Raw genomic sequence first — 23,365 nt, 5'->3', positions numbered from 1 at the left:
AGACAGTGGGACAACGTCAATAGAGCCACCCACCTGTGTCTGGTATTGTCAAAGATGGTACTAGTCAACATGAAACACACACACACACACACACACACACACACCGTATGCAGGAAGTATAACATGCACCTGCTCTGCTTCCTCCTCCACCTGTAGGAACACACTCTCTCACACACACATGCTGTCTCTCTCTCTCTGTCAATACATCCTGTCTTATTTAGTATAATGAATAGAAGCAGCTGTGCATCCTGTGTTGATCATGTGTGTATATAGACTTGTGTATTTTCATTTCATGTCCCGTGTTGAAACAACAAACGGAGCTGTACACCAACACGTACAGTAGGCCTACACAGTGCAGACAGACTTTCGCGTAGGTGTTGCACATATAGGTTTCACGTCGAGGTGGTCATCGTTGAGTCATCTGAGACAGCATTGTTCTTCGATCAGCCTCACGATAGCAGCAAGGTCACAGAGAGTATGTGTGCTGTCTGTCTGTCTGTGGGTGGCAGCTGTAATTACAGTAGTAAACTAGAACTGCACTCTGTCGAGTGCCTACTTGCTATACCCTGGCATTGGTACATATCTTCATCACGTCATATGCTTGTACGGGACATGGTGCTACGCATCGTAGCACCTGACAAAAAACATTACTTTGTACCCTGTGTAGTTGTAGTAGGATGCCGGATAAAAACCCTGATTGAAATTGATTGTATCTAAACCAGGTTTATTTCATTACATAACTTCACCACATGAATGCTAGTTTACCTATTCTGTGGTGGTGATGGTGGTGGTGGTGGTGGTGAACATTTGGTGAAAATAGCAGATGCAGATCTATAAACTCACAATGCGTTGCAACTGAGTTTGTTGGGGAAGCCACTAGTCAACTAAGTACAGTCAGGGTATGTAGGGACAAGTGGTCAATAGCAAAGTTTTCTTAATTATCAGGATTTGGCATGGATTACTGACATTGTGCTGTGATCCACAAGTCAAACAATAACAAAAGTACTATCCAGGTACACACTCACTTCACTTACTTAATTTTGTGTGTTAGTTCACTACAAAAACTCTTTGCACTGTATTGCATCCGATTTGTTGACTAAAACTGTTGTAATATCACACTATTGGTGCACCCAGAGCGGAACATAGAGGAAGTAATCTCAATATTGCATTTTATTACATCCAACATCCTTCTTTATCTGGGGTTTACTGTATATGTCTCAGTCTGTCTGTGTGTGTGTGTGTGTGTGTGTGTGTGTGTGTGTGGTTAGTCAGGCCAGTGGAATGCTCTTGCAGTGCCTTGGGGAGGGCGTGGGCTGCTGTTTGGTTTGCGGCTGCTCCAGGGGTGGAGGGGGTTAGACTGCCAGAGACGGCTCTGCCTCAACTTGGCCCTGGCTGTCTCACTATCTGCAGGGGAGCACACACACACACACACACACACACACACACACACACACACACACACACACACACACACACACACACACACACACACACACACACACACACACACACACACACACACACACACACACACACACACACACACACACACACACACACACACCAGACAACAAGCCTGCCTTTGTGCTCCAACCGGCCACTAGCACCTCTGCTACAAGCGCTTTGCTACAGATGGATGTGTGCGAGTATGGAAAACAGCTTGACTGGTCTGGAACTACAAGGTTTCTTTAAGCAGTGAGGATGAGAGATTAGTATTAATCTGTCAGAGTAATGGGAGGGGTCTTAATTCGCGGAGCGAAAAGATCAAAGCTGGTGGGATGAAATCATTGAACAAAAGTTGTGGAACTGGAAGCCGGATCAGAGATTACCGATGACCCAGTGGTCCAGACTCAGAGTTGCTGTATATAGTTGCACAACGCCAATTAACTAGGGCATGATGGGCAGCTTGATAATAGAGAAAGTGACTGTGATGATGTTCTGTGGAATGGCATGTAATTTTCATTATGCTGATGATTTTAATCATATAAGCATTTGCATTTCAAATGTAATTTCAGAACATTCTCATCTTTATGGTTATTTTTGCAGACAGCTGGGGACGACCCAAATGCATGCACTATATACCACATTATACTGTGTGTCCCTGGTTTGACTCCTGGCTATTTGCTGTGTGTCAGAGTGGCCTGCTTACTTTACGCCATTGCTGACTCTCTGTCTGTCACTGTCAAAATAAACCAGGGACCATACAGTCTTGGTTGCTAGTTTACCCATGCCCTCTTATAGCACACAATGTTTTTTTTGTGGGCCTGAATATGTCAGGCTCATACTTGAAATGTAATAATTTTTTGTTAAAAAAAAAAAAAGGATATAAATCTATAATATATAAAGGTGCAAATCAAATTTGGTGATCAGAATGCCTTAGCTAATATACGTAGGTAATGAAATTAATCTGTGTTATGGGAAAAGTCATGGTGTATTAGTTTTTTGTATTTTCTTAGGTTTTACCATCAAAAATAAAAAAGTCACACATCCAAAGTTGTATGTGGCACCACTAGATAGATAACTGACTTACTGGAAGAAAAACCCCTCAAACAGGACCCTGGAAAGAAACGTACTTAATGCTGTTATTAATATGTTTGACTCAAAATGCAGCTGGTTTTGACCCCCAGCCTTTACCCACCTTTTCAATCCAGACTACGGTCGTCTGGCTTCTCTGGCTGTCTGTCTGCTGGTCTCTTATTTCGCCTCAGAGACCCCCTCTCTCTGGTCCAAGGCAGCACACACTCCAGTCCTATGATATCACCTAGTTTTCTACTCCCACCCCCCTACTTCCATCCACATCTTTTTTGTAAGGAAGGAAAGAGAGATGTCTAATGGCTTTTCCAGAGAAGAGGGAGAGAGAGTGAGAAATGCTGTGTGATTATATTTCTAGATATATACAATAAGCTGCTGTGCTGCTGGAGTGCAATTTCATACGATTTTAACCCATTCTGACCTGAGATCAGATTCTAAAAATGTCTTCTACATCCTGACAGTTTTCCATTCTGACCTGAGATCAGATTAAAAAAATGTCTTCTACGTCAGTCATTCTTCGATTTTTCAAAAATAGCAGACCTACAAGCTCGTAGCGCGCCACTCTGTGGCGCGCTACACTACTATTAATTAACTATTAAGATGTTTTATTTTTTATGGCAATTACTGCTGTTAGTGCTGTAGTCACTATTCAGACAGCAGCATTGGCGAGAGAGCGAGAGGGTGGTAAGGAGGATTCACAGGTTCTCAGCAGGGAATCAAGCTGGACACAGATACTGGTTGAGCAACCAGTGTGCTGATAGTTGTCATATAGATTATAGATGATGTTTCATAATAAAACGTTGTTGTCCAGACCCCAATGTTGAAGAATGATCATCAGCCATTATGGGATAGATACTGTACCTCTCACAGTGACTCACACCCCAGATTTGGAGAGGAGCCCAGACTCAAACGGTGCTGTGCAGGGTTGAAATGTTTGTGGTGTTGTCCAAATAAATACATTCTTTATTCTTTCTTACTAACAAAGTCTTAAATCAGACTTTGTTAGTAAATGATAATTTCATGAAAAAGGTGATTAGCGGTATTAAAAGACACGAAAAAAGACGTGCAACAAGGGCCCAGATTTTGAAGATGCGTTTTACAATGGGGTAATACATAAATTGCCCTCGCTCTGCGCACATTCGTATTATGAAAGGCATATCGGCCCGTGTTGAACGCACACACATATGGCATACGGCGTACCTGAATATTTTAGCATTGTGGGAGTGTCCATATGTTAATTATTTTCGCTTTGCGCAATTTGCTATTAAGCCCCTTGACCTAAAAACACTTAGGCATAACGATTAGACGTGGGTCTGACCACCTCATAAACGCAAAAAGCACTGTTTGATTGTACACTTGAGCGGCTCTGGGAGGCTGCTAGAGTGTTGCCATGTCTGTTTATTATAAGCGGCTTCTTTTTCTGTAAAGTTGCTTGTAAATATTGGTAGTTGTACTATTTGTGGTTGCTTTTCTTGTTTCTAAAGTGGTTATTTGGGCTTTTCTCCTAATGTTGTTTAAACCAGTGATCCTCACACAGCACATTCCCATGTCAAGGATCCCCAGATGAATGCATTTGCCCAACTAAGGACGGCTAATCCAAAAATTTAATTATTTTTTTCCAAGATTACTTTTGAAAATAGCAGATCTATACCAGCTCACAATGCATCACATTCATTCATTAAAACTATGAACTCTGACTGCAGGGGATATATAATGATCATTATAACAATGCGCAAGAAAATATTTAAAAAGAAGGAAGAACTTATATTTGTGGACAATCACAAATATAATATATAATATATATATATATATATATATATATATAATATATATATTTAATGTGGTGTCATTAAAATTAATCTGGATATGGCAGACTCACTATCTAGAAAATAAAAACATGGCACTTCATTTAAAATAGGTTACAGACCCCTGTTATATGCGCTTCTTTTGGGATTATTTTTATAGACCGATTTAGTTGTTTCTATGGGACATGGCAACAGAGCTCTCTGCTGCGGCAAAGAGAGAGGCTTTCTTTGGTAAAATGTTGAGATTAGAAACGGCCATAATTCTTACATTTCTCAACCTTTAAAAAAAATAAAAACATCTCCATAATCCTTGGGAAGTTTGCTTTCATACGCTGTATCACACCCGATTCAAGTCTTCTTCAATAAAATGCTACGAGCGAACTCAGCGAAGACCATACCATCGGGGCCACAGCATTACGCAGCACGCATTCAACTCATTCCTTCGTCGTGACTTGAATGAAATAAAATATAATAAACGTTATTTTACTGGTGTTTTTCAATAGAAACAAATAAAGAGCGTGTGTAGGCTACTGAGTGCAAGTGCAACAGTGCATATACATGCATTCACTAGGCTATATTTCTTCCGTGTCGGGATGGTGATTGAGCTCTTCAAGTTCACAGCCCGTTTGTCTTTCATAAAAAAACTTTGATATTAGCCTATAAACACTCATGGTTCTCTCATTTCTCAACCGTTTTATTAAATGTAAAAATCTCCATATTCCTTAGGAATCTTGCTTTCATTCGCTGTATGGTACATGGTTCTATCGTTATCGAATTAAACAATATCAAACGAACTTGCATGTTCGGGGGTTAGACGATTCTGGGAACATTACGCATGGATTGCCAATTTGCCAATATGCTGCTATCTACTCGCAGTTCCATTCCGATCTGAAAGGTATAGGTGGGTCTGTTCTTTTGAGGCATAAAGGTGATAGCATGCAGTGCAATAGGAATAATTAACCCAAATGTGACAAAGGCATGTCATGTCTTCTATGGTGCCAGCCTGAAGAAATGTAATACCACGATCCCCAAAGTGCGCATTCCGTATGTGACATCAGCTGACTGGTAAAGAGAATAGTACGGACATGTTGATTGGGTACGTCTCAAACACTCCTTAAACACTCCCATGACTAATTCACGGCCATTTTGCGCACTCCACGGGGTGTCGAAAGCGCTTCTTACCATGCCCATAATTGTTATATGACATTCCACACGCCCCCACCTCTTAAAACTGTAATATTATATGTAATATTGTTCCACTTGCATAATCGACCCCCAGGCCTCTTAACTCTTACTCCGCTAGCATTTATTGAAAAATTAGGTTCTAATTCACGCCAGCATTTTCTTTAAATTTGAGCTCTTATTTTGAAAGGCCACAGTTCAAGTCTACCGGAAGTAGCTTATCCTAGGACGCTCGACGGAGCCGAGACAAATATATATACACATATATTATATATACATACTGTACATATACATGCATAACAACACACATGGGCACATGTACCTTCATATGTGTTCCCTGCTGGTTCTGTGCTGCTGTTCATTATTATCACATTATGCATGCTGGTATTGCTTGTTTGTTTTATTGCTTAGTAACATGGTCTTATTGTGCAATGGGTATATTTTTCCCCATATGAACTCTGCTATTTAGGGTTGAAACAGTGGGGTGGGAGCTATCTCTGGGAGAGCTTTTGTTCTGTTCTGTTTTGTTTTGTCCTGTCTGTGTGTGTTTGTGCTGTTGTATTGTTTTGTGAACTGTATTGTACAATGTATCTGTGTTGAGGACCCCCTCTAAAATGAGATGTGACATCTCAAAGGGCTTATCCTTTCAATAAAGGTATCTACATCAGAAGGCAAATTGCAGTACAGCTGGGGCTCTCCAATCCAATGAATCATTTCCTTTATAAATCACAGTAGATAGATCCCTGGGCAAGTAATCTATCAGCGGCTGCCATATATTCATAAAGTTATTTTCTCTCTCTTTTAATTTGGCACTGAGCCTTTCCATTGGAAGTACTCTGTAGATGTCTCTATACCACTGAGTCACTGATGGAGGTTTTTCGTGAATCCAATTAAACAAAATGCATTTTCTAGCTACACAGAGAAGCTTAATAAGAAGCTTAATAAGTACCACGGCACAGCCAACGACAGGTCCGGGGCGTGGAATCTCTGGAGCAGCACATCATTAGACAAAAGGAATGAGGCACTGGAGCAATGCCTGTTTTTTTTGCTTTCTTTTCAAAATCTTTGTATTTTCCTTTTGTAACAGTATGGGTGTCAGGTCACAGGTTCATAGAAAAAATAAAAATATCAGATTTTAGTATCAGTGACTGAGGTAAACAAACGTACTGTATGAATCACAGAGATCGTGGGCAGACATAATGAAAAGACTAATGTTATTGTGCAAAACATGCCCCTTCAAGACAAAAAAAAAACATTTTCTCCCCTTCAAGTCCCAATTTAGTATAGCCAATTCCAAAAAGGTTTTTTTTTGTAAAGTCCTAGCTATGCTATCTGGAGGACTAACTTTTCAATGAGCATCTTCAGAAACAAAACATTAGTCTTAATAGACCTGTAGTAATATATATAGCATCAGTCAGCCGTCTTCAGTTTATTGGTGAAATGAATTGACCTCAGAGCTAAAAAAAAGGGAAAAAAAAGAAAAAACCTCACACACAAATTAAGCCATCTGTCTTAGTTGTACCATGGTTTCATGGTCAAAGGGAAAATGGTATTTCGGCATTAAAATGCCATTTTCATGATGTTTATTGTTTACTGTGTTTTAGAGGGAGTTTAGGCCAAACACAGTAGTGTGGCTTATATTTGTAACTTTGAAACTCATACCAGTATTATTGTTACTTGTCTAAATACATTACTGAAGGAAAATGACAGAAACATGTAACAATCACCTGCTTATTAAATGTATGGTGTTAGTAAATCACAATGACATACTTGGAAAGCTCTAGCGTTTGCATCCTGATTCTGAATGACTCCCCGGTAAATCCATCTTCAGAAATAAAGAATGACACTGAATAGAATAAGAGTATGTTGGTGAGATATCCATCTATCTAATCAGTATCTGTGTGTCTTATCCCATTCACTAGGTGTGTAGGCATCAAACAAGGTCACGCTAATAACCTAACGTCAGATATTTCACAATTCTTGTTGTGTTTACTTAGTATAGGGTAAAAACACGAGTAGCCGGGGGCCGCAAACGCTCGTAGCCTTGTCGTTGCAATTTTTACCCCGAAGAACGAATAATCTATATGTCCGAAACGTTGGTTTTAGTGTTCTGCTGTCTTGAATCGACAGCTAAGAGTGTGCAGCAACTCTTTCATGTTGTTCTGCTGGCCGGCACCTCTAAAAGGAATGGTGTGAGTGAGTGTGAGTTGCACCTCTATGAACTCTACTTAGTATCGTGTGCAAGGATTAAATAACAAGTACAGAATCAACAGAACAGCAGTTGATTCCTCTGTTGCTGGCAAGGGTCCATCTACTTCATCAAGTAGCGTTCTCAGCAACATAGCAACAACACAAGAAGTTGGTGTCACCCTCACTGGCCTCACATGTTCCGTTCGGTCCTCCAAAGTTTTGACATGAATACTTTGCAATCCAGTCCTTAAATTACAACACAGTTCGACACCTTGATCAGTTCATTAGTAAAGTTGAAATATAGTGGCATACCAAATTGCACGTGTAGCGATGTTTATTAATTTGTACGAAAAGGGAAGAACTTCTCACACGGGAGGCATATTGTAGGTGGAGCTTTTGGAATGGCGGTGCGCAAAGTTTGCTGGTATTTGAAGCAGTCGAACACATTCCAGATGACCATGACTGAATGTTAATGACTGCATTACGTTGTTTCCCGGTCACAGCGCAGCAATTTAAAACATTAATGCACTTCCCACCTACACATAGTGTTACTGTAACTTTGAGTAACTGCAGTTTCTTCCAGTGGTGAAATTTCCACATGTGACATGACGTTAATATTGTGGACTTCCATGTAGTCTGGGGCCACGTGAAGCATGATCTCTTTTCACTGCTTTATGATGGCCCTGCCAAAAGGTCAATAGACGTCATTACCAGCTTTAGTGTTTTAGAAAGACAGCATCCTGCCACCAAAAAACAAAAGTTGTGCACTGCAGCCACAAATGGCAGCGTGCAGCAGATAGACACAGACTGGCCAGTGGCCACCGAGTTTTATGAGAGGCACACATGGACCCATTCCAGCCCCCGGTCTCACTCGGTTGTGGAAGAGGCTGTCCGTATAGGGAGACAGACGGAGAGGGGGTGCCTTTTAGGATTGGGGGTGGGGGGTGCAGCCACAGACACTCTGAGCTGCTCTGAACTATTGAGACAGTCTGTCATCCCCTTTGTCCTGCAGCTCTGTGTCCCTTCCTTTATCTCTCGCCCTGCTTTGTCTATCCCCCACCCGCCTCTTTACATCTTATTTGTACATTTGTACTCACACACACACACACACAATGTTCTACTTAAAACTGCACTAGACTAGACATTCTGACATTTGGAACTTGTTTACCCTGTTTGCCTTTAAGGGTATTACTGTATATCATGATATATACATTAAGTTTGTTGTGTTCGTTTTTTCAGTGGGCTGACATTCTAAATCGCACCTGCACACACACACACACACACACACACACACACACACACACACACACACACACACACACACACACACACACACACACACACACACACACACACACACACACACACACACACCACACAGAGCATGTGTGTGTTTGTAGCTGTGTGTGTGCAACAGTGCATGCCTCCAAGTGTTTGTTTAGCCCCCTGAGATTGCTGAAGCCCAGTCTGGGCTTGTCAGAGTCTGTTTTATGAGTCAACCTAACACACACATAGGCATATTTGCAGATATTGGAGTCTGTCTCTGTTCCACACTCACACTCACATAATCATCAGTTCTCAACCATCCTGAGTAATGTTAGAACCTGTTCCCTATCCCAACACTCCGTTAAAACAGGATTCCCAGAGAATGCTGGTTGATATAAACACCTCAAGCATTGCATGTCATGTACTACTGAATCTTTTTTTCTGTGTCTCTGTCTCTCTCTCTCTCTCTCTCACACACACACGCACGCACGCACGCGGGCTCGCGGGCTCGCCCACACAGACTTGAGTTTGGATATGTTCGGTGGGGTGTTGATTAAGGTCAGGTCAGCTTCTGCTTTGGAGCATGGAACACAATAGACAGACATTCACTTAATTTACCCCGTAGCAAAAATCAATACCAATTTGGCCCATCCATTTTGGACATCAGTTCCACTCTGACCATCGTATGATGAGGGAACTGGAAGGGCCTCAGCTCCTCTCCCACACTGGAAAGAAATGGGCCAGAAGAGAGCTGGTCGGTGGTTAGGTAACTAAGGAAGGCATTCGGCTAAGAAAGTTTAATCCAGACTCAGGCACTGGGGGGAAAAAATCAATAGTTACACTACTGTTACCCTGTAACACAACGGATGGAGTCATTTTGGATTCTTTGGATCATTCTGTAACAATTCTCCCTTTAATTATTGCCAAATGACCCATCTATTGGTGGTAGGGTCTTATCTTACTGTACTACAGTTCATACTGTAGTAGGGTGTATCTTCCTGTTTGGCTTATTTTGACAGAAGATTACAACTTATCAACTGAAAAGGGGTCAATGGGTGTTGAAAATACATTATTGTTTTGTTGAATGAGCATACATTATGCTTATTTTGTTTCTACCTCTAGAACTCCTTTCTCTGCTGCTCTGTAGAGGAGATTAAATAGTTGGCTTTGGATTCTTGGAGGTCATGGTCTGGAACAGGCCTGAACAACCGATTTGGCCATCTCTGCCCTCCCAGCTTGGAGGCTTGTCAGTCAACAAAACGCATGCATGCACTTGCACGCACGCACGCGCACACACACACACACACACACACACACACACACACACACACACGCCAGCTCTGTAGGGTATTTGGGGTCAGTGTTATTCCCCCCCCCCCCCTTTTTGCTTCCCCATGCTGCACATAGTTGAAGCACTCTAAATGCTCCTGAAGCATATTTGAGTTTGTCAGCTTGGGTAGGGCAGCAGGGCTACCGGCCCTCCTAAACAATATTAAATGGGACGATGCACAAGCCAAGTTTAGCCACTACAGACTAGGGCTTAGTGGGCAGCGGTGGCCGAACGGTTTGTGGAGCGGTCTTGATACCGGGAAGGTCGCTAGTTCGTATCCCCGGACCGGCACGTTAAAATTACCACCGCTGAAGTGCCCTTGAGCAAGGCATTGAACCCCTACCATGAAATGTTCTATGAGCAGGGCCTGGCTGTAAACAAGTTATTGAGCTTAGTCCAGTTACCCTGGGTAAACATAGTAACTTTGCTTTGCTTTGGCTGGATTGAATGGGAATGAATATGAATGTTTTTTTCTTGCCATGGTGGCGTTTCCCAGAACTTCCACTCCTCAACACTGTCATGTCATAAACCTCTGTAATAAAATGGATCGTTCTGACTTGAAGAGAGACTAGCCATAGTGTCTGGACATGTCTCTTTGATGTTATTGTTTTGTGTGTTGCTGTTGTGATGTGTTGCTTCTCAAACAAATGGTGAAAAAAGGTGAATCTGTGAATATTTAATGCATGTATGTTAATTTGCTGGCTCTGCTAGGAATGGACATGCTGCTTTTCATTACAGCAATATAAAACTATGCATCAATTTCTGGTGGAGAATTGATTCATTGTTGAGATCTGTTGCAGGGATATGTCTTTAAGTGACTGGACCACTTTGGCTGAGTGCAAAATGTTCTTTAGCAACTTTCCCTCTCAAACATTGAAAAAGAGAAACACCAGAAGGGTGCAATTTAGGGAAATTGCAAGTGTTGTTGCCTACTTGCCTTGATCACACTGACGCCGTCGGGACCCGAGGAATCCACTGGCAGCGTTGTGAGCAACATACGATTCAAATTTTGTGCTGAACGGATCCTCATGATATATGGCGTTTTTGTTTTTAAGAAATAGGCCCCTCAGGCTCCAATTACATTGTCACCACCTCACCCCTGAGATCATGTGTACGTCATTTGGAGGGGGTTGATCACCCCAAAATTGCCTTTGCGACTGCGTTGATTCCACCAACCTTGACATGTGATTCAAATTTGGGGTTAATCGGATGTTTTGTTCATTATTTACAAAATTCTGTGTGGTGCATTTTTATCACATCATTGATCTCTGGATCCATGTGATAGGATTTGGACAAGATCTGTAGGAGGAGGATCAATAAGTGTGTTTTGAATCAAATTCTAAATGCTGTAAAATCTAGTTAGACGCAAAGGGACATGGATTTAGTGGCCTGTTATAACGCCACCATGAGGCAGACTGGTGTCATTATTTGTTCCTGCTTAGGCCTCTAGACTGTGAACCTGGGAAAAATTGATTCACTAATCAATTAATATAAAACTATATAACACTGCTTAGCAAAATGCAAGCACAGCAATTTGACATATAGCAGTGAGTGCTGACAACTGTTGGAGGAGTAGCATGGCAAACTTTTGGGTTGCTGTGACAAGAATAATGGAATAAATATGAAATATTAATTATTTTGGCTGGTGGATCAACCGTTTTTTACTCCTTCTCTACCACGTCTCTGGACACAGTGATTTGTAAGTGTAGGCTTACTTTGACCAATTTGCCTTATTTTACTCGGCTATCAATCCGACCAATTCATTTCAAGATCAGGTGGCTTGGCTATATGGTTTAAAATTGTATCCCTGACATCATAAACTGAGCTCTAAATATCTAAATGTCAAAATGAACTGATTAACTACTAAAACCTGGGCCTGTACTTAGTTTACTTACTGGATTCCCAAGATGCACAAGGGTTTGTCCGGATTATATGGAGCCTAGTTATGCTTAAATCATACAATTTCTTATTATTCAGATCGTCGGTATGACATAGTTGGGTTGTAAGTAAAAGTCAGCAAAAATGCAATCATGGGCTGCAAAATGTTTCTTTTCATAGCCTGGCCCTGAATGAGTGGTCCGTTACATGCTTGCATCATTCATTTACAACCCACTCACTTTTGAGAAAAGCACACTTTATGCACGCACAGCTTTGTCCATGGTTCGGTTGGCCAAGTCATAGACGTATAGTCATAGTATGCGGACTTGCAGAGTATGTGGAAGTGCTGTTTATCCCTGTGGTTTGTGCCTGTGATACGTAACTGACTTTACCTCTGCGTTTTCAATGCAGCTTTTGCAGCTCCTGTTGTTTGTGTGTGTGTGTCTCACTCGGACACACAATATTCATGGAGAAACAACAGCAACACAGACGTTTAGATGGTGGCGCGCAAGCTTCTAGTATATTACAAATATTATTATTATTATATTATGAACATTTTAAATGCTATACTTTTCCTGCAGGACACACAATGGTTGACCCAGATGGCATAGATAGCACCGGTGAGCCCTCACCAGTTGGCCAGTAGAATGTCTAGCCAACTTGCTTTCATCTGAGAACTGACATTTGTCCTTCCAAAGGGCTTTAGCCTAAGCCGTTGACCCTTACTCTGTACTCACGTGTGCAGTGTGCAAACACACGTCTGTGGTCGCTGCCCCTCGTGCATGAAAAGAGGGATTTTATTTGAATGGTTTGGTGATGATTTCAAAGGCTGTACACAGCAATCGGTCTCCATCTCCAGTGTCTACCCACTATTCATTAGTATCCTGTATTCCAAGTCATTACTACAACTGTACTCCAATCAGTCTTTATATTAATAGGCTATATTGTTTTATTGGATGTGTCCGTATGCTTTTTCTTAATCCCACAATGATACTACTGTACGTGTTCTCAGTTATTTCCAGTATGCAACGTCTTCTTTTTTAAACTTCCTGTTTTGAAAGTGGTAATCCCATCAACGCCTCTATTTTTAGAACCCCCTCACCCCCCCAATAACACACAGTGACCGAGCCCTTGACTGTTAGCAGTAACACAATTACACACACTCACCCACGCTCAGAATCTCATGTCTTAAAGGGCATGTCAAATGGGTGGCTACTGTCTGAGTATATAGCACTTGACGATATCAAGATATGATGGGTTATATGTGTTAACCCATTTTGGGGCGGGAACCCGTTTTGGTGTTAGCATTATGTTATGCTTTAGCTATTGAAAAATAGCAGATCTCATAGCGAGCTTGTAGGTCTGCTATTTTTGAAAAATCGAAGAGCAAGTGACATAGAAACATAGCTTTTTCAGAAAACGGTCAGGATGTAGAAGACATTTTTAGAATCTGATCTCAGGTCAAAATGGATTAATGAACCACATTCTTGATTCCTCCGGAATTGTCCTCAGAGGATAACCAAAGTTGTTCCCTGTCTCCCAGGTCTCTGGACGGCCGGCTGCAGGTGTCCCACAGGAAGGGCCTGCCTCATGTCATCTACTGCCGCCTGTGGCGCTGGCCCGACCTGCAGTCGCACCACGAGCTGCGGGCGGTGGAGCTGTGCGAATATGCCTTCCACACCAAGAAGGACGAGGTGTGCGTCAACCCCTACCACTACCAGAGGGTGGAGACCCCAGGTATATATACAGCCACTTCACTACCTTTCCCACTCTCACTTTTATATTTAGTCGTTTCCCAGTCCATGCACATTCGTAAGGCCATTAAACCACATGAACCCTATAAGCATCCCTTTTCTGGAAATGTCATAATAGGTGACCAATGACATTTGTAGTGTTGTGAACTTGTAGATGGGATATGTTGTTCGGCAAAGAGATTTGCAGTCGAGAGAAACGAGTATAGACCGCTGAGAGACGCCAGTGTAGGGTTTAAGTGGTTAAAAGGCGAGATCCAGAATTGAGTCTGTTTAGAGAAGTCCAGGCCCGTTTTAGTTTGCAAATTCTCGCATGTGATATTCTGGTTTGTGTGAGGCTCTGATGCGCTTGTTGTGTATGTACGTGCATTTGCAGTCTTGCCACCGGTGCTGGTGCCCAGACACACAGAGATCCCCAGCGAGTTCCCACCTCTGGATGACTACAGCCATTCGATCCCCGAGAACACCAACTTCCCAGCTGGCATTGAGCCCCAGAGCAATTACATACCAGGTACCAGCATGAACTGAAAAATCCAGAGTGTCCTATTTAGCACTTGGGATATTACAGTGTACTTCCCTTTCAGGACAGCTTACTCAGACCTCAAGGCTCTCAAGAGTCAGAGCTGTCGGTCTGAGAAGACGTTCGACATAAAACATTTGCAGTGACAAGGTGAACGCTCAAGCACTCAGACACCTGGGACATTGAGTGATATAAACCTCTAGGCTACATCATGAGTCGCACAGCTCACGAGAGTGCTTGCCTCTCCTCTCCTCTTTTATGCTCTGCCCTCCTTTAGTGGATCAGTATGAACCTTTACTATATTCAGTGTATCACAAAGGTCTGACACAGTCGCTATGCTTGCCTTGTACCAAACCCTTATACTTACGGTACACTGCTGGTCCTGTGTACGATGTGTAAGCATGTAAATGACAAATAATAATAAAATATACCCCACCTAATTTGTGATAATAGGTTCTTGGAAACTTGACCATAAGTGCTTTGTATGTGTTCCAGAAACACCACCCCCAGGCTACCTCAGTGAAGACGGGGAGACCAGCGACCACCAGATGAACCACAGCATGGATACAGGCTCACCTAGCTTGTCACCCAACCCTGTCTCCCCCACACATAACAGCATGGGTAAGGGGGTGTGCGTGGGCACTGTAGAATCCTCAGTGTTAAAGTTTACATTTGTAACTGAATGTGCAAATGTTTGTACGCAGTTGTACATTCTCTGAGAATGTTAAAAAAGTAACATTGAACATTAAGTTAACCACCTTCCTAGTCCTACTTTCTTCTACACTGCAGTCTGCCTTGTAGCCTACTTAGTAAACTGGCCATGAGTTGTCTATACTGCGCTGTGAGCTTATAGATCGGCTATTTTGGGTGAATGTTCCCCCCAGAATAGGGATGTTGGGGTTCAAGACTCGAGTGATCCACTGCCACCTATGCATACCCTCCCTCTCTCCTTTTCTGAGGAACATACTCCATTTTTGTAATGGTGGGAAGCTGTGGGTGAAAGAACCCATTGTCTTCCCTCCTCCCTGCTCTCTTTCCGAACGGGGACAAGACACCAGTCAGCCCACATTAACATCAATAATAATATCCTCCGCTTATTGTATCAGAACGGAAAATCACCGGGGGTCTTCACCGCTAAGCAACCGAGTGAAATAATAAATAGCAGCTTCACATGGCTCTGCTGTCCACGGAGCCCAGAACTGGACTTCAAAGCCAAGGACAGAATGTTTAAACCTTTTTTTTTTTTTTTTACCAGAACCAGTGTTGAATTTACTGAAAGCTATTATGGATAAGCATGTAATTTGACAATTTTTGGCTCTAGTGTCCCTCTAGTGAGGGTTGAGTTTCCACATTTTGTCTCATTTAGGCTTCTGGGAAACTGGGTGTATGGGTTTGACATTTTGTGACGTAAATGTCTTGTTTTCTTTGAGGTTTTTTTTTTCAGCTCTCCATTTCACCCCCTTTTTTCCCCCTAGCTTCCCATTTTTCCTTCTTTCCTCTCCACAGCTGTCTATATTCACGCTCTTTTCCCTCTTTGCTTTTAAAAGCCCAAACAATGCCAGATCTTTGGGTTTCTCAGAGACTGAGTAGGCCAGAGATAGATGGAGTTTCTTTAACCCATTCTGACCTGAGATCAGATTCATACAAGGTTTCCACTGGACACACACTGGTCTGATTAAACTAATTTATTCTTCTTATTTTTCCCGTTAATGAACAAAAACATAGGGCAGAGTAGGGCAACCAAAACGTCAGCTACAGCCCTGTTTTTACCTCCTTGCATGATTTCTGTTACTAAATACATCAATCAATCAATCAATCAATCAATCAGAGATCTCCACCTACCTGGTGAGGTGACATCTACAATTTTGGGTTTAGAGCAATTGGGTTCAGAGCAATGGTATCAGAATTGGTTTTCAAAACAGTGGGAGTAGGTTTTCTCTGCTGTTAAAAGCCCATACATTGAATTTAGATTTGGGTAACTTGGGTCTTGTTGTCTGGTTGTGTAAGACCATAGTTGAGTTGGCCACACTTCATCAAGGTGACCTGGTAACCAAGCAGGCTTCTCTTCCCTTCAGATCTGCAGCCTGTGACGTACTGTGAACCGGCCTTCTGGTGCTCCATTTCGTACTATGAGCTGAACCAGCGGGTGGGAGAGACCTTCCATGCTTCACAGCCCTCACTGACGGTGGACGGCTTCACGGACCCCTCAAACTCGGAGCGCTTCTGCCTGGGTCTGCTGTCCAACGTCAACCGCAATGCAGCTGTGGAGCTCACACGCAGACACATTGGTGAGTCTCGTCACCTCAATGAAACAATTATCGTTTAATAGAGACGATACATGTCTACATACATGTAGGTCATAAGCGCCCTACTTCAGTGTTCAAAACCCCACCTACTTTGCTGGGATAACCAAGGGTGCTTATTGTTATGGACACCATAACCAATGCATCTTCAAATGGAACTAATGTATTAAGGGGCTGTATTATTTCCCTCTTGAATATTTAAAAGTGATATATAAAATGTCGCAGGGCAAAGTATGAATTAGGCCATACTCAATCTGCATAAATTCTTTAGTTTGTAATCACAGTGTGGTCGTTTACTTACTCCCTTACTGCATATTCTTATATTCTGTGAACTAACTAACCCCTCATGGAGAGACACACAACAGGGCGGTAACAAAGCATTAACCTACCGAAAAACAACCTTTCTTTCACAATATCCTTCCTGTTATCCTGTGTTATGGTGGTGATCTGACGGATCATTGTGTTGTGTCTCTGTTCCCTGGAGGCCGGGGAGTGCGGCTGTATTATATCGGAGGTGAGGTGTTTGCGGAGTGTCTCAGTGACAGTGCCATCTTTGTACAAAGCCCCAACTGCAACCAGCGCTACGGCTGGCACCCTGCCACGGTCTGCAAGATCCCCCCAGGTATGTAGAGAGAGAGAGATTCTCTCACGCCTCGTGTGCTCTTTGGTTATATCCTTGCTGTCTAAGACATTGGTTTTCAAAGTGTGGTTCCCAAATTTAAGCTGTTTATTTAGCATTTATTTTTGTGAATGGTCCTCGCAGGCTATCGTATCTGTAATCGTGGTTGCAGTCCCATAGCCCCGGATGGACGGTGGGTGGAATTGGCGGGTATATGGACTGGTTAGGCTTAACGATTGTCTGTCTCTGGGCCCATCCATTCAGGATGTAACCTGAAGATCTTCAACAACCAGGAGTTTGCCGCACTGCTGGCCCAGTCGGTCAACCAGGGCTTTGAGGCTGTCTACCAGCTCACCAGGATGTGCACCATCCGCATGAGCTTCGTCAAGGGATGGGGAGCCGAGTACAGGTGAGCAACGCATCCATCAATCAGACATTAACCCATTCTGACCGGAGATCAGATTCTAAAAATGTCTTCTACATCCTGACAGTTTTCTGAAAAAGCTATGTTTCTATGTCAGTCATTCTTCGATTTTTCAAAAATAGCAGATCTACAAGCTCGTAGCGCGCCACCGAGTGGCGCGCTATGAGCTTGTAGATCTGCTATTTTTCAATAGCTAAAGCATAACATAATGCTAACGCCAAAAGGGGTTCCCGCCCCAAAATGGGTTAAGATTCACACTTGATCAAACTTGATCATCAAGTGTGCTATGACTTGATATCTTTTTCATTATTCTACACTCTTTAGTTTAGACCTGAGGCTACAATACAATTGTTAAATCGTTAGTTTCCGGACCCCCAAAACGATATGTTAAAAAAAAATATCTAAATTATAATTTTTCTAAAATAGCAGATTCATCTAATTTATACTCTAGTGTTAATTTAGTTGCCTATAAGACTAAAAGACTGAGATTTTGAATATTTAGTCGACTAAGACTAGACTAAGAATAAACAATTTCAGAAAATAGGACTAAAACTGAATGGTGTTATTCAAAAGACTAAGACGTATTAAAGAAGTATTAAAAGAGCAGTGGGTCATCATGATTATAGAGTGGAGAACGTTGGTGTGTGTTATGAACTACCACTATCCACCCCGGTTAACCCATTCTGGGCGGGAACCGCTTTTGGTGTTAGCATTATGATATGCTTTAGCTATTGAAAAATTGCAGATCTACAAGCTCATAGCACGCCACCGAGTGGCGCACTACGAGCTTGTAGGTCTGCTATTTTCTCAGGTCAAAATGGGTTCAGGGGGCACAGCCTTATGTGTCCAGTGGCAGCTCTTTTGTTTGAGATCAGAAGTTCACCAGACAACAGAGACCAACACAGACCATGAATCTCATAGCAAAGTCTCCAGCCACCCACTCTCTCTCCCGAGCATCTGCATACACGCCATAGTAATGTCACGCTGCCAAGACCCCATCAGCAGAACAGCCCTAGCCTGGCCCGGCCCAGCACAGGGCCAGTTCTTAAACAAACACACATGTGCTGTGTCAAAGAGAGATGTCAGACTTTCCCCCACCGCTCTCCCTCCCTCTTTTCCACCCAGCGTGACTCACCTGATAGTAGCAAACAAGAGGACAGGAGAGAGAAAATGGCGTGTGCGTGCGTGCGTGCATGCATGTGCGCGCGCTTCTGTCCTCGTCTATATTAGACACATTTTTTCACTCTGTCCCTTTGCCTACCCGTTGCATAATTTTGTTTTATATTCCTTTTATATATGACTCCTTCAAGCATATCTCTTTGACTTAAAGTATAATTTAATCATCTAGTGCCTTTCTTTCTAGACCACATGATTTCACTTTTTTACTTTAGATGCATGCATGTACCTTTTTATTCGCTACATGTGACTCTCCCACCTCTCCTGTCTCTTTCTACACTGACTTATCGAAATAAAGCAGAAATATCCATAAAAGAAGAAAATATGCCACTTGGGCTACTGCTCTCTCACACCACTACCTCCTAGTCAGTCTGCTGGCATCTGTCACTATCTTCAATACTTTGAAACATTTAAAAGAGATGACGTGGTTGTTAAAGAGGCGTGTGGTTTTGAAACCTGTTCGGTCGGTGCTGTAGACAAAATTGAAAGTAAGATTAAGAGAAATAGTTTGAGGGAGAAACTGGTTCTCAGTACAAAGAGGGGGGGGCGTGTTTCTTTGTTGTGACTATTGAACCATGCTGTTCTCTCTCTTCATGTGTCCCAGGCGGCAGACGGTGACCAGCACCCCCTGCTGGATTGAGCTGCACCTCAACGGCCCCCTGCAGTGGCTGGACAAGGTGCTCACACAGATGGGCTCCCCCAGCATCCGCTGCTCCAGTGTGTCCTAGGGAAAGGTTTCCGCCACCCACTTCCACATCCACATCCCCCCTATCGAGTAAACAGACTAAGAACTCAACTCACAAACTGGATACAGACACGAGCAGCTCCGCAAAGGTCTGGAGAGAAGATGAGCCCTTCGACTCTGCCAACAACCTCCAATGTGCAACTTAACGCCCTCTTACCCACCGACTGTTGGTAGCACTTTTTATATACATGTTGTTTGTGAACAAAAGGGGACAAGTGCATTAAAGCAGAGCCATTAGTATGGTCTCCACATATGTATTCCCAATATATTTTTAATGGCAATTACGTTTTATATAAACTTGGCATTTAAGTGCCAAATACGCTGTAGCATGGGAGCAGTGTGGTTTAAAAATTCAAGAGATTTTTCACTTTCTTTCTCTCCTCAAAGCTGTTTTCATGTTTCTTGTTTTTTGTACAGATGCTAAAAATGTGTAGTTGTTTTCCCCCAACTCTGATTTTTTTTTCAAGTATATAGGGTAATTTTGTATAGCATGTGTAAGATTGTTTTAAACACATTAGTGGAATTTGTTTCTCTTTTTGGGCATTTAATAGCTGTTCTGAAGATGTTTTCAAATTGACCCAATAAGATGGATTGAAAATGTACGAATTACTGGAAAACAAAACGTACTCTTCAGTCATCACTTATGAGTGGTGCTTGAAATGAGGGAAGCTGCAAGCATTGAAGGACACTTTAAGGTGCTCATTTATATTTGTTTCTTAGAGATAAGATATTGCCAATTACACAGGTGTATGAAAGATGGCAACCAAGTGCCAAAGGAACTTCATTTGACCAGCTGCTGTGGACTTGTAAAGTACAGTACCTGCCCACCAATTCCCACTCAAGCCTGATTTAGAGCATGGTCGCATGTGCGAATGACCTTCACATGCCGAGGCAAAAATCCATATTTTGCCATGCTGAATGTGGGTAGTGCAGAATGTGATGCACATCATGGAAATTAATTTGTGAGCAACTTCACATTTGAGTAGTGGATTTGTTTGTTGGTCACACATGAGTCACCAAAGTTGAAATCCACGTGAAGCAGAAGATGCAAATTTGCTTCGCCACGGGGAGCATTGCACCCCCCCTCGCACTAATATGGAAGTGAACGGGAGACGAATAATATAATATTGAATTTGTGTCTGACCGTACCTTTTCTGCTTTGGCAGCCAAGTGTTATGCGACTAAATTATGAAACGTTTTCTATTATTATTGTCACATCATCTGCCTGCCAGTGGCATAGTTGATTATGCTGTGGATTTGAACTGTGGCCAGATGTCTCTATGTCTGAGTGAGGGGTAAAGCTCAGGAAGGAGATATTGTTTTTTACTTCAGGTTATACAGCAATTCACAATGCCATCATACAGTATAACATCACAAAGCGGATATGCCTGTTCAATCCGCTGATATTACATAATGTATCAATATGATCAGGTGATAATGGAACATAGCTGTACTAGCTGCTCGCCTCTTGTGATACTGATATCCTGTAGTGAGTACAGGAGTGCTTTGCCAATTTGCAATCTGTGCTGTGTTTTTAAGTAGTATGGTATTTAACGATACACCTACAGCAGACATTTACCGCACACCAGCAGGCCCCACATAGTTCTGGAAAACATTTTATTTAACATAACATTCAGTCAGCCATGTGCATGTCCTTCAGCATTCTGTAACATATCGCCATTATTTTCATTGTCATTGTCATTGATGATCGACTTTTTAAGCACTCTCAGGTTCTGAAAAACAAGCTCAATTGTGTACATGGCTCACTACGAGGGACAGTGGTGTGTTTATTTTCCATGAGTTTTTAGATTGTGGAGTCTATTTTGCTACCCGTTATTTTTGTAGGACTTGAAGGGGGATAACATACTGGATGGTATCTGCCCCCAGTGTTAAGCAACACAACACATAGGCTACTGCAGGCAGATCTGGGGTCTGATCTTGTATTTTTCTATATGTGAGGCCGTTTTGATCTATGTTGTTGTTCTTTTTTACAAAGGGAAATGATTAAAATGGGTATATGTATTATATATTCTACCCATCATTTTTCATTGCATGTAAGTATATACATGTTTTTAGGCTACCATGTCCTTTATATGGTTAATGGTTTTGGCAGCAAATGAACAAAAGGGAGGAAGCAAGACTTTGATAAACATTTAAAGACCTATTGCTGTACAACATTGTAAGGTGAAGTATCACGTACTTCTTAGTTCTTTAGTGACATGTTTAAAAACGTGTCTGACTGCAAATGGGATTCCTTCCAGTGCCCACCCCAAGTATTTAACATGACACAGAGTGGGTATTATGGTTACTATGATGTTATTGCTAGCCCAATGGTGCTAAGCTTTGACATTCTGCTTAGGTTTATTACTGTTTGACTATGATGACAGTAACCCTCAAAGTCTACTGCCGCATACGTACAGATAGTTTCAGAAAAAGTAGTATCTACCTATCTGAAACAAGAGTTATTTATGAAGATGTCCCAAGATTCTATGCGAGTAAACTTCTAATCGCATTTCATTGGCCTTTTTTTTCAATTGTCATTTCATTTATACAGTACAGAATATTTAGCAGGCAGTTTTATTGTTCTTTTTCTTTTCTTTTCTTGTATTATATTCTTCAAATAAAAGTGCTTGTATATTTTTCTCTTTTGACTAAATTGACTGTAATTTGTGCATATTCGTTATGATTTGTGCTTTTGTGTTATGAATTGCTCTTTTAGATGTGTTCTGTATAAAAATTATATGCCCATAAATTGTTATTGTTATACATTGCATTTTCTGTTTGTTATTGTTGGTCTATAAATAAAATCCTATATCTTGTGGCGGTATACTGGAGTAAAGTTGTCAAGTTTCAAAGAACATCTTCTTATACATACATACATACATACATACATACAGCCATGTAAACTGAGAATGAGCTGTGATAAACCTGCCCATCAATGCAAAACAAAAAAAGATAATTATTTTTCTGTTAAAATGAAGCTCATGAAAACTACTTGTCTAGCACATTTGTCTATCATCCACGCATATAAATCTAAATGAAATGAAATCAATCACTTTCACCTGCAGGGGACAGGGTGGATTATCATTACCGCATGGCCCAGGCCCTAGGTATTGCAGTCGCTGTACCGCACTGTTGTGACGAAAATAAACTCTCTGTCTACCGAGCAATCTTCATTCCTAGTCTCACCTATGGTCATGAAGTGTGGGTCATGACCGAAAGAATAAGGTTGCGAATACAAGTGGCCGAAATGAGTTTTCTCCGACGGGTGGCTGGCATCTCCCTTAGAGATAGGGTGAGAAGTTCTGCGACGTGGGAGAGACTCAGAGTAGAGCCGCTGCTCCTTCGCCTGGAAAGGAGCCAGCTTAGGTGGTTCGGGCATCTGGTTAGGATGCCTCTTGGGCGTCTCCCTAGGGAGGTCCTCGATGCACGTCCCACTGGGAGGAGACCCTGGGGCAGACCAAGGCGCAGATGGTGGGATTACATCGACTCACTGGCCTTGGAACTTCTCGGGATCCCCCAGGAGGAAGTCACTAATGTTGCTCTGGAGAGAGAAGTCTGGAGCTTTCTGGTGGAGCTGTTGCCCCCGCGACCCGACTACGGATAAGCGGTTGAAGATGGATGGATGGATTCTGCATAACGAG

The 23,365-nt window shown here is 42.2% G+C and overlaps 1 protein-coding gene across 1 annotated transcript in view; it reads left to right on the top strand.

The window, feature by feature from the left end:
* smad3a (SMAD family member 3a) overlaps positions 1-22,548 on the top strand; it is a 32,249-nt gene extending 9,701 nt beyond the window's left edge. The window contains exons 2-8 of the mRNA XM_083760076.1: positions 13,727-13,920; positions 14,311-14,445; positions 14,950-15,075; positions 16,530-16,742; positions 17,242-17,379; positions 17,641-17,785; positions 19,581-22,548. Coding sequence (XP_083616202.1) covers positions 13,727-13,920; positions 14,311-14,445; positions 14,950-15,075; positions 16,530-16,742; positions 17,242-17,379; positions 17,641-17,785; positions 19,581-19,704 — 1,075 coding nt within the window. The 3' untranslated portion in view covers positions 19,705-22,548. The remainder of the gene's footprint in view (positions 1-13,726; positions 13,921-14,310; positions 14,446-14,949; positions 15,076-16,529; positions 16,743-17,241; positions 17,380-17,640; positions 17,786-19,580) is intronic.
* The last annotated feature ends 817 nt before the right edge of the window (positions 22,549-23,365 follow it).

Source organism: Protomyctophum parallelum (genome assembly GCF_964188405.1).
Source record: "Protomyctophum parallelum genome assembly, chromosome: 2".
In the NCBI taxonomy this organism is placed as follows: Eukaryota; Metazoa; Chordata; class Actinopteri; order Myctophiformes; family Myctophidae; genus Protomyctophum; species Protomyctophum parallelum.
This window is presented reverse-complemented; position numbering and strand designations above follow the sequence as displayed.